Source organism: Cervus elaphus, chromosome 5 (genome assembly GCF_910594005.1).
Source record: "Cervus elaphus chromosome 5, mCerEla1.1, whole genome shotgun sequence".
NCBI lineage: Eukaryota > Metazoa > Chordata > Mammalia > Artiodactyla > Cervidae > Cervus > Cervus elaphus.
In genome coordinates this window covers 130,395,651-130,412,941 of record NC_057819.1, presented here as the reverse complement: position 1 = coordinate 130,412,941, position 17,291 = coordinate 130,395,651, and the positions used below count along the sequence as shown (strand labels likewise).

General features: G+C 54.7%; 1 protein-coding gene and 1 long non-coding RNA gene across 3 annotated transcripts in view; one reads left to right on the top strand and one right to left on the bottom strand.

Annotated features, from left to right (window-relative positions):
* Positions 1-10,795, bottom strand: part of LOC122695590 — a 35,583-nt gene extending 24,788 nt beyond the window's left edge. Inside the window, exon 1 of the long non-coding RNA XR_006341426.1 lies at positions 10,723-10,795. This is a non-coding gene — a long non-coding RNA (uncharacterized LOC122695590). The remainder of the gene's footprint in view (positions 1-10,722) is intronic.
* Positions 10,796-10,943: 148 nt separating this feature from the next.
* SOX9 (SRY-box transcription factor 9) lies at positions 10,944-16,518 on the top strand. Of its 2 annotated transcripts, XM_043905673.1 has the most exons (4): positions 10,944-11,760; positions 12,699-12,952; positions 13,530-13,944; positions 13,999-16,518. In XM_043905673.1, the coding sequence occupies exons 1-4, from the start codon at positions 11,330-11,332 to the stop codon at positions 14,411-14,413; spliced, it is 1,515 nt and encodes a 504-aa protein (XP_043761608.1). In that variant the 5' UTR covers positions 10,944-11,329; the 3' UTR covers positions 14,414-16,518. The 2 variants fall into 2 exon arrangements, with proteins under 2 accessions (XP_043761608.1, XP_043761607.1); XM_043905672.1 differs by having other exon boundaries at positions 13,530-16,518.
* Positions 16,519-17,291: the final 773 nt, after the last annotated feature.

The following is a 17,291-nucleotide window of genomic DNA, read 5'->3' as shown; positions in this document are numbered from 1 at the left end:
GAACGCGGGGGAGTGGGCTGCCTGGGCCAGCCTGCCCGTCGACCTTGGAGCCGCAGTTCCGTGGAGACAGCAGTGTGTGGGGTTCTGCGTGTGCCCGGCGTGCCGGGGAGGCACACGGGGAGCTGGCAAGGCAGGATCCAGCGATCTGCCTCTCCCGTTTACCGTGAGGCCTTAAGCGAGGCACAGGCTCTTTGCGGGGCTTCTGTTTCTGCCCATGAAAGAGCAGAGAGGGTAATTTCTCCCCCTCCCCGCCTCCCAGACACATCCAGGGAATAGAGCTGATGAGTGGATGTAAGGGGCACTTCAAAAGCAGAAGCAGGAAGCAGCGGCAGGGAATATTCATTAGTGGTGAAATTATTTTTTCAGTAATAGGTGAGAAGGCACAAGAGCATCTGCTTCAGAATAATGTGTGTGTGTGCTCGTGTGCGTGTGTGTGCATGTATGTGTGCATGTGTGTGCGTGTGTGTGCATGTGTGTGTGTGTGTGTGAGCATGTGTGTGTATGCATGTGTGTGTGTGTGTGTGAGCATGTGTGTGTGTGTGTATGCATGTGTGTGTACGCCTGGAAGAAACAGAGACAGAGAGGATAAAGCGTGTACCCCCAGGATTCCTGTACACAGTGATTCTGTGTTTGTGAACAGGCTTCTGGAGGGAACCTGTGAAGCTGGGCTGGGTGAGTCCGCAGAGTTGCTGGTTTGGCGGGGCGGGTGAAAGAGACCCCTGTGAGGATGGAAGTGGACACTTGTCATGGACTGAGCAGGGACTATCCAGGCCCCAAACACACTTGGCCCATCTCCCATCAGGGTCCCCCTATGTTCTACACAGGGTGGCCTCCCACTGGCCGGAAGAGACTGTCCATCCTCTGACCCCTGACTGCATCGCCCTGCCCACCTAGCAACAAGTTTCACCCAGGGGAAGCAAAAAGTTGTGGCACTTTGACATTTACTAACTAAATAAATACCTGCTGGAATTAACTCCGCCCACCCCACCCAGGAGCCAGGGCCTGAGTTCCCCGAAGATCAGGTTTCTCTCCTCCTCCTGTTGCTCCTTGTCCTCTCTCTCTCTCCTTCTTCCTCCAAAGAAATCACAGTTTGGAATTAGGGGCAGGGGTGGAGATGGGAGATTCTGTTTTTCAAGTGCCTTTGTTTGGGGAGAAAGTAGGGTGTTGGGTCCAAACATCACTGCAAGAGAAACCCAAGTTCCTAGACACCATACATCTATGTACACACACTTGCATTCTCTCTTGCCCTTTAAATTCCCCCCACCCCCAAAGAGGAGTAGGGGAAAGATTTGTGCTGCTGGGGCTCTGGGGACTGCAGTCCCCAGGGCGTCTGGGAGTGATTAGCTTACAGATTTCAGGTAGCTCCAGCCACACGTGCAACCCACATGACACCCCTAATTCCAGATCCTCAGCTCTCCTTCTCCAAACAAACAGCAGCGACGTTTGCAGAGGAAAGAAAATGCCTTTCTTAGGAGACCTACAGAGGAAAGCCAGGTCATAACTGTCTGCTCTGCTATGGACAAGCTCCCTGCCCGGCAGCCACACTGAGGCTCATCCGTGAAAAGGCTGTGCCTTGAGCTTAGAAATGCAAGCAAGAAAACCAGGAAGAGAAAAATATTTATTATCCTTGTATATTTGGGTAGCAAAGTTCAGGGGGGGTTAGAGGCTTCTGATCTGTTAATAATGATTTCAGTTTGTGGTTTGATTGTTTTCTCAGAACCTGTAAATCCAGGCCTGAAATGTATAAAGATTGCAATCTAAAAGTTTTACATCCATCACTCCAAAAATTCTCCAAAGGCATGTCTCCAACACCCTTTCCTAAGTCAGAGGGTAGGAAATTTAAGAGAGGATTCCAGAACAAGAATAGACTTCCTTGAAAGTGACACAGACAGATGTCTAGGGGACATGTTTTGACACACATAAAGATATCTCACCCAGGAAACCAAGGTGTCCTGCCATGGCCCGAGCTGGAATCTACCATTAGACATTCATTGCTGTGGCTATATTTTGGTCCTTCATTCTCTAAATGAAGGTTTATTCGGCAGAGTCTTTATGGCATACAGACCGAAGATCCAAAGAGGATTACGCTGTGTACTTGTCCTCAAGGAGATCCTAGTTTAATGGTTCACATATCCACACAAAGGACAAATGAGAACACCAAGAGACAGGAACAAGATATTATTAAAACAGAGATAAGAGCAAATATCCATTCCTGGGAAGACATCAAGTCATCACCGAGGGGTTAGTATGTAGCCTGGATCTCTATCTCCTATTAAAGTCTGGCTACCTCTGAGACTAAGAATATGCTAAGTGTACATTCACTGTCATTCACTCCATACTCTGAATAAGGCTCACATTTTCCCCAAGACAGCAGTAGATGAGGGCAGCTTTCATCTGAGAGAGATACCCTTCCCTGAAAAGGCAGAGGCGTGCTGCCAGAAAGGGCTGGAAGGAAGGCTCCCCTTCCCTGAGAAGAGAAACTCATGAAGATAACGAATAAGCCGATACATCAACCCAGGAAGGCTGGGTCAGTTCAACACACGAGTCACTGAGAAACAGCCAAACAACATGGACGAGACTTGAGGAGTCAGGACCACTCTCAAGAATCAGCAAGTGAAGACACATGAACAATCCTTTCTAAGGAAATTCCTAGGAAGTATTGTTTGGATTTGTTTCAGAATCAAAAGAGAATCTAGGGACTTGCCTAGAGGGCCAGTGGTCGAGACTTCACCCGCCAGGGCAGGGGCTGTGGGTTCAACCCCTGGTTGGGGAGCTAAGATCTGCATGTGCGTGCTTGTTCAATCATGTGACTCTTTGCAACTCCACTGACTGTATAGCCCTCCAGGCTCCTCTGTCCACAGAACCTTCCAAGCAAGAATGCTGGAGTGGGTTGCTATTTCCTCCCCCAGGGAATCTTCCCGACCCAGGAATCGAACCCGAGTCTCTTGCACCTCCTGCCTTGGCAAGCCACCACCTGGGAAGCCCCAGATCCTACACGCCGTGCAACCAATAAAAAAACCAAAACAAAACATAAAAAAAAACCCAGAAGTAATACTGTAACAAATTCAATAAAGACTTTAAAAATGGTCAACATAAAAAAAAAAATCTTTTTTAAAAAAGAGAGAGAATCTAGTCTTTCCTCTGAACCCATTCTTAAGCCTCAGAAGCAACCTCGCCATCACTTCCTGGTTTGTTTGACTGAAAATCAAAGTGCCCTTTGCAGGAGTGGGCCAGGGCCACCTGAGAACAAAGGGAGATGCAGGCGACAGTTCATGTCACCCTCTGCCTAACCCGTCTGGTCCTCTTGACTGATACCAGCCTGAGACTTGGCTGCTGTGGTTCTCAGGCCTCACAGGGCTGAGGGAATGAGCTTGGAGACAGATCCCACCCCCCACACATATTGCTCTGAAACCCTGCTTTCCCCAGACCTCAGTTCCTGGAGGGGAGTCAGAATCAAGAGAGCCTCCTCGGTGCCAGGAAAATAGAAAGCAATTAGTGACTTTTGCTTTAGGCAGAATCTAAAGGGGAAAAAGAAAACTTGGAGCCTCACTGAACTCCACCTCCCTGGGCCTCTCCGGAACCACAACATTCAGCCCACTCAGCGTTTGGCCCATGCCACCCTCTCCTCCCCCAGAAGATTTCTCTGCTCCTGGAAAATCATCTGGAAATTGTCATCACCACTGTGCTGGCTGGCAGATGTCCCCCAAAGAGAGAGTGAAGTGTACCACACACTACAAGGCATTTCTGGGCTTGGACCAAGAAAGTGGGTGGGGTGGGGGTGGCCCAGGCGCAGAAGACCACAGCATCGGTGGGGACAGGAGCTGGAGGTGGGCTCTGCGGGAAGAGACGGGAGCTCGGGACACTTCTCCCTTCTCCCTTGTCTTCCCCTCGGCACATGGATGGAGCAGCAAGGAGGGGACTCAGTTCCCTGTGCCCCACGTGTTCTTTCAGGACAAGAAGAAGGGAATCCAGGGCAGAGGCTGAGAGAGAAGGTCTCAGAAGGTAGCGAACCCAGAGGGCAAAGCAGCAGGGAATGGATAGAATTGAGAGGCTGATCCTGATGGAAGCCAGAACAAGAGACGCTAACAGCCAGGGTCTCAGTCTTGTCCCCTTTGGACGATCAGGCACACAGTAGGAACTTCAAGCCACATCTGCTGAACTGATGGATGCGGGTAGCTGAAGATGGTTAAAGGTGGGCTGGCTGGGACTGAGATGACAGGTGGGAGGACAGGGAATGAAGGGTGACGGAGGGGACAGGCTGTCCCCCACCCCATGCTGTGCGTCCTGCCCCCAGAACTGCGCCCCACCTGCTGTAGGCCTGGAGACAACACTCAGGTCTGTGGACCTCATCCCTGCACAGCCTCCCAGAATCACCCACACCTCAGCCACATGTGGAACGAGCAGCACCCGGTCAGCTGCCCAGGACCCCTTACGCGTGTAGTACGGCTGGGTGGGGGTGCGTGCAAAGTCGCTTCTGTCGTGTTCGACTCTGTGTGACCCCGTGGACCGTAGCCCACCAGGCTCCTCTGCCCATGGGATGCTCCAGGCAAGGACACTGGAGTGGGGTGCCATTTCCTCCTCCATTAGTACAGTTGAGGTTCAGACAAAAGCTGGGTTCAGGGCTTCCTCACAGGCCAGGCCTCTGGGGGCAGCAAGGCTGGGCAGGAGAGCAGACCCTGGAGGCAGAGGTTGAATGCCAGTGTAGAGCATCTGAGCCAAGCCCACCCGCCCAGCCTCCCTCTCCTCTCGGAGCCAGAATCTTCCCGCGATCAGACCCCACTTTTCTTCTAGCTCCTGAGGACAAACTGCCGGGCAGGGGATGCCTCCTCCACTCCCAGAAAGTGAGCATGTAAGGAAAAGGCCCCTTCAGGTAGGGCTTTCTGAGTCTACTGGTCCCTTTTGAAGAATAGTAAGTACCTCGATGTTCGCATCTCTAGCGAGCCTGCCCCTAAGTTATCCGGGAAACTGCTGTATGTCGCTGCCTTGCATGTGGATGTGGAAGGGGATGAGGCCAAAAAGACTCTTCTGCCAACGAAGCCGACAGCTTTGTGAGCTTTAGGGGCACCAGCAGGAAACTAGTTTCTGCAACCACTCCTGCCTTGTCCAGGCCGTCGGGCCTTCTCTCATGTTTCCTCCGACCTGGAACTTTGGGGAGCAGCAGGTTCCAGCCCGAGGACTCACTGTGACAGAAACAACCTGCACTTGCCCATTATATGTAAACACATGTTGTCCTAAAGACAGAGTCACTGACACCATGAGATTTTTCTGGGTCTCAATAATGTAAAGGAGGGGCAGACACACAAAAAAGAAAGAAAACAACAAAAACAAAAAGAAAACCTGTTCCTCTCATCTAAGGCAGGTCAAATTTCACATTCATTAAAAAAAAGTGGGGGGGGATTTAAGAGTTTATTTATTCCTTTTACATGAGTGAGAGGGCCTTGGGAGAAAAATGTCGTAGAGAGAAGTAGGGGGGAAAGAATGAAAGTGCTTTCTCAAAATGCCTCATCTGCCTATTGGAAGCTGGGAAAGAGAGGACAGAGAGACAGCCCTTGCCTCTCCCTTGAACCAAACCCCCAGAGGCAATGTGGTCATAACGCTGCCGGCCTCCTCTGCCTGCTTGCAGACAGCGCGCGAACCAAGAAATTAATCTGAAATAAACAGTGACAAGGCAGGAAGCCGAGAGCATCTCCGGGTTCCCTGTGGCCCCCACTTGACGACACCCCGGGGCTGTTCAAGCAGGGAGCTCTCGGTCCGCCCACCCTCTGCAGTTTTCGCGACGTCACAGCGCCCACCGAGAACTGCCAGCGTCAAGATGTCACTCCAGGATAATCCGAAAGCTGGGGACTGACTTCATGGCTTTGGCCTTCCCGGGGCCCTGAGGTGGAAGGCGCTCCGGCAGCCGCCTGAGCTAGACCAGAGGGCTGGCGACCCAGCTTGATCGTCTGCCAGAGAGCCCGGCTCACGCCACTCTGCATCAGCATCGCATCAGAGGAAGCCTGGGCCCCCTCGAACCTACAGGTTCCAGAAACCAGGGCGATGTGATGTGCCCCGGGCATCCGGTCCTGCTGAGATAGAAAAGGATTGCGAGAAAGACACAAGATCATTTGTCTTAAATTCTGGCAGTCACCTTCAGAATTGTGTAATAATACCATTTCGCCCTTTTCCTAGGTTGGATGGAGATAGCCCCCCTCCCCTTGCCCCATTCATGCAGATCTGAACTAATCTGATGTCCCAGCTACTACGAGGACATCTCGGAGGGAGCAGCTGGGTAGAGGCCCTGCAGAGTGAGATGAAGCCCTCATTCTAGAGCTCCAGTTCCCTTTGGGAAATTGTTCAAAACTCCTAAGAATCTCAGCTGTTTTCTGTCAGTTCTCTCCCCGGAACTAAAGACACCTTAAACTGAAAGGGGACCCCAGGGGAGGCAGGTGGGACTCTGTGACCTACAGGGGAAATGCTTGGAGTGAAGGGAGCGCCCTGACCCCTGCGGAGTCCAGGGCAAAGGAGGAACCGCTTCCTCCAGCGGTGGTTTTATTTGTATTTTTAAATCAGCAAGGCAAAAGCACTTTCAGCTGAAAATGCCCGAGAGATTTTTTTTTAAGAGGGAAATTATGGAGGGACGAACACACACACACAGTCCTACGAAGTTTCCCGTGGGCCATCCTAGAGAAGCCTGGAAGGAATCCACACAATGCCCTTCTCCCTGGTACCTTGACTAAAAACAGATATTTTCGAAAAAGGAAGGTTAAAAAAAGCGAGCCAGCACACTCCCTTTGGAAGCAAAGTCCCTCTGGGGCCGCGGCCCGGACGTCCCCACTGCCAGCTCTCCCCTCCTCTCCCCCTCGGACTCTCAGCCAGCCCCGGACTAGCCAGCTCGCCCAGTCTGTCTCGCTTTGGCTCGGTCCCCGCGCCCCCGGGGCGCCGAGCGCGTTTGCAGCCGCCGCTGCCCCCAGGGCGGGTCGCGTCACCCGGAGCAGGGGGACGGGTTCCTCCCTTCCCGCGACACTTCCCGTTCACCGCACCCCGCTTTCTTTGGGAAAAGGGGGGGGACTGAAAAGCCCCCTTCTCGGCCTGCAGTTTTAGGGGCTCCGGGATGCTCCAATCTTGGCGACACAGATCGGATCACCTCCCCGAGCAGGGCGCCCGTGTGGGGAGAAACGCACAGCGACTAACACACAAGCGCGGGCGTTTTGGGACGTGCGGCCGGTAGCTCTGGAGGCCTGCGAGGTGCAAAGGTCACTTTCTCTGGCCGGCCCACAGATATTCACTGCGCCCCGACGAAACCGTCTGGGACTTCCCTTTTCCCTCCTGCTGGGGCCGCGCAGCCCGGCGCTTGTCCTGAGACAAGCTTACCTGCGGCTCCTTTGCAAAGAGAACTGGTGTCCCTCGCGAACTGGGGAGACCGGCAAGCCGGCTCGGGCCCCAGTGAAACAGTGCTAAAAACGAGGATCCGCAGGCCGCCCAGGGAGGGCGCCAGGGCCTGAGGGTCCCGCCAGGGGCTGGGCTCTTTCACCTCAAGGGAACCCGGCCAGGGATGTTGGCGGAGGGCAGGGGCATCCCTCGTCCCCGGCACTTCTGCAGAAAACACTGCCCTGGGCAGAGAGACGCGGGAGAAGCTGCCGCTCGCATCCCCACCAGTTAGTTTTATTTTCCCCCCACCCAGGACCTGCCTGCCTGCAGAAAACGGTTTGGACTCCACTTTGGCCAAGGAATTTTAGAGAGGGAGGTCGCGGTCCTTAGTCCCCCCTCCCCCACCGCGCAGGCAAAAGGTAGCCCCCTCCGTCCACACGGCCCACCCCCACCGGAGACAGAGCCCCCCCTCCCCGCGCCCAGGCGCACGGAATGCGCTCCACGCCAGCTACGCTGGGCTCCTGCCTGGCTCCCGCGTAGACGCGGAGGGGGAACGGCCGCCCGGGCTGGGGAAATTGAGCCCGGCGCCGGCCACGGACGCCGAGAGAGCGGGAGGTGGGGCGTATCCCAGACCTCGGTTTCCCGAGGGATCCGCTCGCACCGGGAGTGTCGGCTCCCGGCCGCAGACCTCGCGGCGTTGCCTCCCTCGCGGGCGGGACCCGAATGCGCGCCTCGTATTGGGGGCAGTGCGGCCCAGCGCTCGCCCCTTCTGCTCCGTCTGCGCCCCCCGGTCTCCTTCAGCCCCCCACTGCCACCCCCAGGCAGAGCGCTCTAGCTCAAACTGGATCGACAGCCTCAGTTTCTCCATCTGCAACCGGAATATTGTGAACGGGTTTCTTTCCCTCGGGTTCCCTCTGACTCAGGGGCTCTGGTGGGGGCTGCGAGCCTTCTTCCTTGGGCAGCTCAGAAAGGTCAGCCTGCGACCCGGAGAGAGTCACCCCCCCACCCCCAGCGAACCAAGTCCCCGCATGGAGGCGAGTGGGGTGGGGGGTGGGCACCCACCGGAGCCTCCTGCAGAGATGCGAAACCGCCCTCCCCACTAACTGATCCATGATGCCCACGCGCCAGAATTGGCCTGGTCCTGGCACTCCGAGACGCTTGGCACCTTGGAGCTGGGGGTCCTTGCGGTCTCAGTGTTCCCGTTCTGGGCAGAACAGAAACGTCAGGCATCTCAAATGCCTGACTATAGAAGACACATCTCCCAGTTCTCCTCGCTGGGCTGCCCAGAGGTGGACCTGCATGGGAGGACATATCGGATAGGAATTCCTGCGGAGAGAAATCTCTGCAGCGGGGCAGCCTTGACTGAGTGAAACACACCACCCCCTACCACCACCATCTCAGTTTCCCTGCAGTTTCTGAGAGTTAAGACAGTTTCTGGGCTTTTGGCGCCCTCTCTGGATGCAGCTAAAAATTGCAGCCCGTTTTTAAAACCGTTTATCCTAAGCTTTCAAAAAGATACAAAAATATTGGTATGGAACAAACAGAAGGGGATACAGATCTATAGTTTACAATTTTAAATTCTATGCATTACATAACTCCTGTTACATTATCACATTAAAATATATATTTAAATGTACGTATTTATCTTGACAAATATTTAGTGAAATATTACCCAAAAAAAGTCACAGTCGTCTTCACTGCCTTCATGCCAGTAAACATGGCAATTACAATACAATGCAATTAAATACAGACGGCCCGGCCAAAGCTTCTACCCAAAGTTCTGGTCTCTGAGTCCCCTCTTGGGTCAGGTGTCTTGAGATTGTACTAACAACTCCCCCCTCCCTAGGACCCAGATATCAGTCCCGACTAAGCGGGACTTTTTCTCCTAAGAAAGGACTGAGTTGTTCTTATACTTTCCCAGCGTATTCACGCGGCCAGGAATACAAGGCTGTTGTACCTTGTCTCTTAAAGGGGTAAACAAGCTATAGAGTACCAGACATGTCCACTTGTAAGTTACATTCGTTTAAAAAGTAAATACTGTTTCACAGTTTCGTAACTGGCTACCTTCTGAAGAGTTCCATTTCCTGTAACAAATGTCCAGTTCTTCAGAAGAAATGGAAATGTCAGGGGAAAAAAAAAATTCTCCAAGGAAAACATTCTTTGAAATCTTGTACTAGTGTCCGCAGTTTGCAAATTAGAAATAAGAAGTCTTTGCTATGAAGAGGGATGATTCACCGTAACAATAATTTAATTCGGAGGCGAACACTGGCGAGAGCCAGAAGGAGAAGGGGGCAGGTATTTAGAAGTGAGTTTTCCGCCGTTGTGTTGTGCGTTTGTGATTCTCAACACACGGAACCTGCAGGCGACTAAGATTTTTCTTCCCTCTCAAAACACAAAGCCAGCTAAGCAGTTCGTGTAAACACAAAAGTTGTGCTCAAATCACACTTGAAACACATCAGCGACACCCCCACAGCCCTGACCAGGACTTCCGAATGTCTGCAAGTCAGAGGATCCGACTAAAGTCAGGACCACAGGCGCTTCGCCTCTCCAGGTGTTTTTGTAGGGGGTGGGGGGGGAAGGTGAAAGCAGGCAAGAAGCAGGACTCCACCAAAATGGAGTGTTTTGTCTGCGGTGGAACCCATTTGTTTTGGCTTTTTCAAACCCAGTGACGGGCCTCGGCCTCCAGGCCCAGCACAACCACGTTCGCCAAGTTCGGTTTCTGAAAGCCAGAGCAGTAAGCGAACTCTCTCCACGGGTAACTCTGCTCAAGTTCTGATTCGGCCAGAAGTGAAAGGCAGAACCTCGGGACGGTCGCCCTGTCACTGAGCCGCGCGGCGGGGTGCGGGCTGGGGGGACAGGGGGGCTGGAGAAGAACTAAGTCAGAGTTCAAGGTCTGAGAGGCGCGGGCCGGCTCCCGCGACTGCGCGGGGCTCCGGCGTCGCCGCGGCCGCCGGCGCGCGCGGGGCACTTCGCTGTGGTTTTTCATTGATTCTCTTTGCACCGAGCGCAGCCGAGTCCCGACCAGCCGCACGGGCCCCGGCGAACCAGAGCATGTTCGTCTATTTATACGGATTATTACAGAGGAACGGCGGACGTTGAGTCACCAAAACATTTGCTTCAAAAGACAATTTCTAAGCACTTTCGGAGGAGGCAGGCTCCAGGCGCGGAAACTGGGCTAGGAGTTAAGGAAGGAGCAGGAACGATAGCTTTTCGAATACTGCAAACCCAGTTAAGTCCCCGGGACAGCGGAGAAAACTTAACAGAAATGCTTGTGGGTGGGGACAAATCCTAGTCCACACACACACACACACACACACACAGATTCGCGCAGAGACGGCACCGAATTCTGATATTAAGAGAGGACGGCAAACTTACACACTTGGAAGTCCCGGGTCCCCCGCCTTCCCCGGTGCACCCCCCCCAAACCCCCGCGGGACCAGAGGCTGCGATCGCCTCCCCGCTCCTCCCCTCTCCTCTCGTCACCCTGCCCAGCGCCACAGTCCTCCCCCCCCCCCAAAAATCGGGCCCAATCAGCTGCCTGCCAACCCCTCAAATGCCGCGCTGTGATTGGCCCTTGTATTTATTAAAGAGCCGCTGGACTGGGAGTTGGAGAGCGCAGAGCGGAGATTGAAACTGACCTGGAACTTCAGTGGCGCCGAGACTTGCCAGTTTCACTCCAGGAACTTTTCTTTGCCGGAGGGAGGAGAGAAGGGGTGCAATCGCCCCCGCTTTCTGCTCTCTCTTCCCCTCCTCCTCCTCCTCTCCAGTTCGCCTTCCCCCACTTGGAGCGGGCAGCTGCGGGCTGGCCCCCGCGCGCCTTCCTAAACGCTCGTCCCTGCGGCCGAGTGACGCGCCAGGCTCCCCGGGAGCTGCTCGCCCCGCGCCCGGGCCGCCGAGGGGAGAGGAGCCCGCGCCTCGAGTGCCCGAGCCGCCGCGGCTTCTCGCCTTTCCCGGCCACCCGCCCCCTGCCCCGGGCCTGCGTATGAATCTCCTGGACCCCTTCATGAAGATGACCGACGAGCAGGAGAAGGGCCTGTCCGCCGCCCCTAGCCCCACCATGTCCGAGGACTCGGCGGGCTCGCCCTGCCCTTCGGGCTCCGGCTCCGACACCGAGAACACGCGGCCCCAGGAGAACACGTTCCCCAAGGGCGAGCCGGACCTGAAGAAGGAGAGCGAGGAGGACAAGTTCCCCGTGTGCATCCGCGAGGCCGTCAGCCAGGTGCTCAAGGGCTACGACTGGACGCTGGTGCCCATGCCGGTGCGCGTCAACGGCTCGAGCAAGAACAAGCCGCACGTCAAGCGGCCCATGAACGCCTTCATGGTGTGGGCGCAGGCGGCGCGCAGGAAGCTGGCCGACCAGTACCCGCACCTGCACAACGCCGAGCTCAGCAAGACGCTGGGCAAGCTCTGGAGGTAGGGCGGGCGGGCGCGGCGGGGTGGGCTCCGCGGCGGCGGGGGGCGCTGGCCCGGACGGTCTCTCCGCGCCCCGCCTCCCCGCAGGAGGGGGTCGCCGGTCCCTCCGCGGGCTTGGGGCGGGGGCGGGGGGGCGAGAGGCGGGGAGGGTTGGCGGAGTGGGGTGCGGGGACGAGGTGTCACTTGGCTGAGAGTTTGACCGAGTTCTTGGATTGCTCTTGGGGAAATGGGGGAGGGGTAGGTGGGGCGGGGTGGGGGGGCAGGTCGCAGAGGAGGGGAGGACACTCGCAGGGGACGCGGTGGGACCGGCTGCCAGCCTCATCTCCTGCCGCCCACTGTGAAGGCCAATCCCAAGTGGGGGCTGCGGTGGCAATAGAAGTGCGCCGCCCCCTCCCTCGACCTGCGCTCGCCCTTCGCCCACCGGGATGGTATGCGGGGGGGACGGGGGGTGGCAAACCAAGGCCTGAGGGTCCCCTGGCAGGAAGCGGACGGGGTGGGGGATGGGGTTGGAAGCTGCTGGAAATAGGTGGGTGCCCTGTGTGTGTTAGCGGGCGGGGGCGGGGTGGGGTTCGGCAGGAGCAGCTTCTTGCAGATTAAGTGGTTTTTTAGAAAATGTTCAGAGGGTGTTGCGGACGGAAGCGGGGCGGGTAAATATCCAGTAGCAAAGGCCCGGAGAGCGGGAGCTATTTTCATCCGCAGGGTTTCCAAAATAGAAGAGAAGGGGAGAGGGCGGGGCGGGGAGGGACCGCTCAGGTCGCACCAAGAGGACGAAGTTTTGCGGTTCTTGTTTTTTCAAAGAAAAGCGGTGAGCTGCAGTCTCGGCTGGCAGGCAGGGAGGCGAGGGTCACTGTTAGGATGCCGCGGGGTGGGGGTCGCCTCCGGGTCTCGCCGACCTGCTAGCTCAGCCCCCCCCCCCTTTCTCCCCGCGCCGCCCCCAGACTGCTGAACGAGAGCGAGAAGCGGCCGTTCGTGGAGGAGGCGGAGCGGCTGCGCGTGCAGCACAAGAAGGATCACCCGGATTACAAGTACCAGCCGCGCCGGAGGAAGTCGGTGAAGAACGGCCAGGCGGAGGCCGAGGAGGCCCCGGAGCAGACGCACATCTCGCCCAACGCCATCTTCAAGGCGCTGCAGGCCGACTCGCCGCACTCCTCCTCCGGCATGAGTGAGGTGCACTCCCCCGGCGAGCACTCGGGTGAGCCTCCCCCCGCCCCCGGGCCGAGCCGCCAGACCCCCACCCAGGAAGCCCGCCCCCCGCCCCCCAGACACCGGGAGGCTCTGCTTAGGGACCAGGCGCTCCCCGAGGAGGGAGACAAACTAAGCCCTGCGCCCATTCGCCCAATTCTCCTCCCCTCCCTGCCCAGGACCCCAGGGCCCCACGAAGTCCCTGGACACACACAACACACCCCCTAATCCTTGCATCCTAACAGATTAATTTTTATTGCAAGGCAAAATGCCTTTACAGCTTTACCGGCCTTCTCCCCTTTTTCTCTTTGCTCCCCCGCCCCAAAAGCACACACAGGGCTTTTCTACAAGTAGCAATGTGGTCTTCCGGACCCTCCGGGGCCTTGGACCCTCCCCTGATAAAAGGGGGCTGCCGAGTGTGTACCGGCGGGTTAATCATTCTACGCCTTATCTCGGGCGCAGCGCGCCTACCTCGCGGATGCGGGGAGGGAGGGTGGGTAGGTGCGCCCCCCACCCCCACCCCGGGACCAGAGCCTCCGCGCAGCCGTGGTTGATGGCCCTGTGCTTCCTCTTTCTCCGCCCCGCAGGGCAATCCCAGGGTCCACCGACGCCCCCCACTACCCCCAAAACTGACGTGCAGCCAGGCAAGGCCGACCTGAAGCGGGAGGGGCGCCCCCTGCCAGAGGGGGGCCGGCAGCCCCCCATCGACTTCCGCGATGTGGACATCGGCGAGCTGAGCAGCGACGTCATCTCCAACATGGAGACCTTCGACGTCCACGAGTTCGACCAGTACCTGCCGCCCAACGGGCACCCGGGGGTGCCGGCCACGCACGGCCAGGTCAGCTACACGGGCAGCTACGGCGTGAGCAGCACGGCGGCCAGCCCGGCGGGCGCGGGCCACGTGTGGATGTCCAAGCAGCAGGCGCCGCCGCCGCCGCCGCAGCAGCCGGCCCCGCCGCCCCCGCCGCAGCCGGCCCCGCCGCAGGCGGCCCCGCAGCCGCCGCCGCCGCCGCAGGCCGCCCCGCCGCCGCCCGCCGCGCCCCAGGCGCCCCCGCAGCCGCCGCCGCCGCCGCCGGCGCACGCGCTGGGCGCGCTGGGCAGCGAGCCGGGCCCCGCGCAGCGAACGCACATCAAGACGGAGCAGCTGAGCCCGAGCCACTACAGCGAGGCGCAGCAGCACTCGCCGCAGCAGGTCGCCTACAGCCCCTTCAGCCTCCCGCACTACGGCCCCGCCTACCCGCCCATCACGCGCGCGCAGTACGACTACAGCGACCCCCAGAACTCGGGCGCCTACTACAGCCACGCGGCGGGCCAGGGCTCCGGCCTCTACTCCACCTTCAGCTACATGAGCCCGGCGCAGCGGCCCATGTACACGCCCATCGCCGACACCTCGGGGGTGCCCTCCATCCCCCAGACCCACAGCCCGCAGCACTGGGAACAGCCGGTGTACACACAGCTCACCAGACCCTGAGAAGAGCTCGCCCGGGGCGGGGGCCGCGAGGCTGGCCGTGATGATCGCAGAAAGAACCGAAGAAACAAACGCGCGACCCTTTGGACATTTTTTTTTCCCCTTCTCTCTCTCTATCTCTCTCTTTTTTTTTTTTTTTTAAGACACGTTAACGCTGAAGGCGACTCGGACGCAGATCCCAAGACACTAAACGTTGAGCTATGCAGACGCATCACCGCCTTGTCGTTAGACCGGTGGCCAGCTCACTCTTGGCTAGAATGGACCGGCGGAACCGACGCCGGAACTGGACTGGAAACCTTCAAAGCGAGCGTGGAGGACGATGGAGATTCTCTCGTGTGACCAACTTGCTCAGTTCTCTCTGCCTGTTTGGACTTCGTAATTATTTTTTAGCAGTAATTAAAGAAAAAGAAAGTCCTCTGTGAGGAATATTCTCTATTTTAAATATTTTTTAGTATGTACTGTGTATGATTCATTACCATTTTGAGGGGATTTATACATATTTTTAGATAAAAAGAATTAAATGCTCTTATTTTTCCAACAGCTAAAACTAGTTTGAACAGCGTGCCCTAGCTTTTCTTGCAGCCAGAGTATTTTTGTACAGATTTGCTTTCTCTTACAAACAAACAAAGGAACGAAAAAACAGCAAAAAAAAGAAAAAAAAAAAAAAAAGGATGTGTGTTATATTAACCTGCAGAAGCCGCAGATTTGTGTTACTGGGCAGTTTGGGGAGGGTGAGCTTTGCTTAACTCCTCAGGCTTTCCAATTCAAGGAGAAGTTGCCTTAGAAAGAAAAATCAAGGCCTTATTTTGCAAAGACAGAAGTAAACAATAGTCTAGAGACTATTGCGTGAGCATCTGGTAAGCTTTATCATATATATGTTTTTTAAGCAGGAAAAAAAAAAGCCACCTTAAAGCCTTAAAACCATGCTGCTGGAAAATTCTTGCCCCCTCTTTGAGTGCATTTCTTCCTGTATTTGCTTGTTCGCCACAATCTTAAGCAGCAGAAGGCAAGCAAAGGAGACGAAGTCTGTCTGGGGACTGCTTCAGCAGCCAATAAGTGCCCCAGCACACTGCCCCCAGGTCGCCTGCCCCGGCCCCATGTGGAATACAGATGCTAGAATCCTCTCACTAACACTATCACCTGTGCCTCTCTGAACACCAGCAGTTAACCTTCAAGACATTCCACGTGCTAAAATTATTTATTTCGTAAGGAGAGGTTTTAATGAAAAACAACAGCAAAAAAAATCTCCCTCTTTTTTTTTATTTTTTAAATTTACCTTCTTTAAAATAGGTTATTGCAGCCGTCCTCAAAGGGTATGGTCATCTGTTGTTAAATTATGTCCTTAACTGTAACCAGTTTTTTTTTTATTTATCTCTTTAATCTTTTTTTTTATTAAAAGTTTCTTTGGATTCCTTGTCCTAGATTTGTATAAATGCCTTTTTTGTCCTTTTTTTTTTTTTCCCTTTCCTCTTTGTTGTTTTGTTGAAAACAAACTGGAAACGTGTTTCTCTTTTTGTACACATGAGAGTTTGCAGATGTAGTGTATCACTGAGTCATTCGCAGTGTTTTCTGCCACAGATCTCGGGGCTGTCTAAACTGCGTCTGTGTGTGTGCTGACACCAACAATACAAACGTGTGTCATCAGCGTCCCCTGCATGTCTCTTGGAGAGAGAGAGGATCAGGGGAAGAGGCTCAGCCCACTGACAAATCTTAATTCCTAATTACTTCTGTGGCTGGAGAGTTTGAGGATTGCTTTTTAAAAAAGACAGCAAACTTTTTTTTTTTATTTAAAAAAAGATATATTAACAGTTTTAGAAGTCAGTAGAATAAAATCTTAAAGCACTCTTATGGCATCTTTCCATTTCTGTATAAAAGCAGATCTTTTTTTAAAAAAAATATTTCTGTAACTTAAGAAACCTGGCATTTAAATCATATTTTGTCTTTAGGTAAGGTTTGGTTTGTGTTTGTGTTTTGTTTGTTCTGCTTGTCCCCCCACCCAAACCTTTTGTTTTCTCTGTGAAACTTACCTTTCCTTTTTCTCTTCCTTCCTTTTTTTTTTTTTTGTATATTATTGTTTACAATAAATATACATTGCATTAAAAAGAAAATGGCCTGTGGACTTATTCATTTGGTTGTCCTGTTAAAAGGATGATTTGAAGAATTGGGGCACCAAAGAAATGGTGGCATCCTGTTCATTGTAATGTTTGGGGGGGGTATGTATACTTTTAGAAGTCCTAAAAATCTGCTAAAGACTGTGTCCCCAAAAATCAAAGCAGAAAAATCTTGAAAAGTGTCACCCTACAAGGTCACCTAGGACTTCCCAGGTGGCTCAGTGGTAAAGAATCCACCTTCCAAAAAAAAAAGAATCCACCTTCCAATATAGGAAACATATTGGCTGAAGACATGGGAAAGATGGGGTTCCCTGGATTGGAAAGATCCCTTGGAAAATGACAACCCACCCCAGGGCTCTTGCCTGGGAAATCCCATGGGCAGAGGAGACAGGCAGGCTATAGCCCATGGGGTTGCAAAAGAGTCAGACACGACTTAGCGAATAAACAACCACCTTAGGTCACGTAAGTTTAAGTTTTAAAAGTTGAGTCGCTCAGTCGTGTCCGACTCTTTGCGACCCCATGGATTATAGACTACCAGGCTCCTCCGTCCATGGGATTTTCCAGGCAAGAGTACTGGAGTGGGCTGCATAGAAAATCGCGTATCAGTCGTTTGCCCTCCTGGCAAAACGTTGGTTGTGGTTTTAACACCCTCATGGCTTCAGAGCAAACGCTGCTTCCTTGCAGAAGTCAGAGGGGGAGTATTAACCCTGAAGTCAGTGGCTTGTGAGAAAACAATGCCAAAGGAGGTGACTTGCTTGTCTGAATTCAAT

Coding starts and splice junctions, on each gene's coding strand:
- SOX9 (XM_043905672.1), top strand. CDS start 11,330: ATGAATCTCCTGGACCCCTTCATGAAGATGACCGACGAGCAGGAGAAG. Junction 11,761..12,698: donor ACGCTGGGCAAGCTCTGGAG/GTAGGGCGGGCG, acceptor CGCCGCCCCCAG/ACTGCTGAACGAGAGCGAGA. Junction 12,953..13,529: donor CTCCCCCGGCGAGCACTCGG/GTGAGCCTCCCC, acceptor TCCGCCCCGCAG/GGCAATCCCAGGGTCCACCG.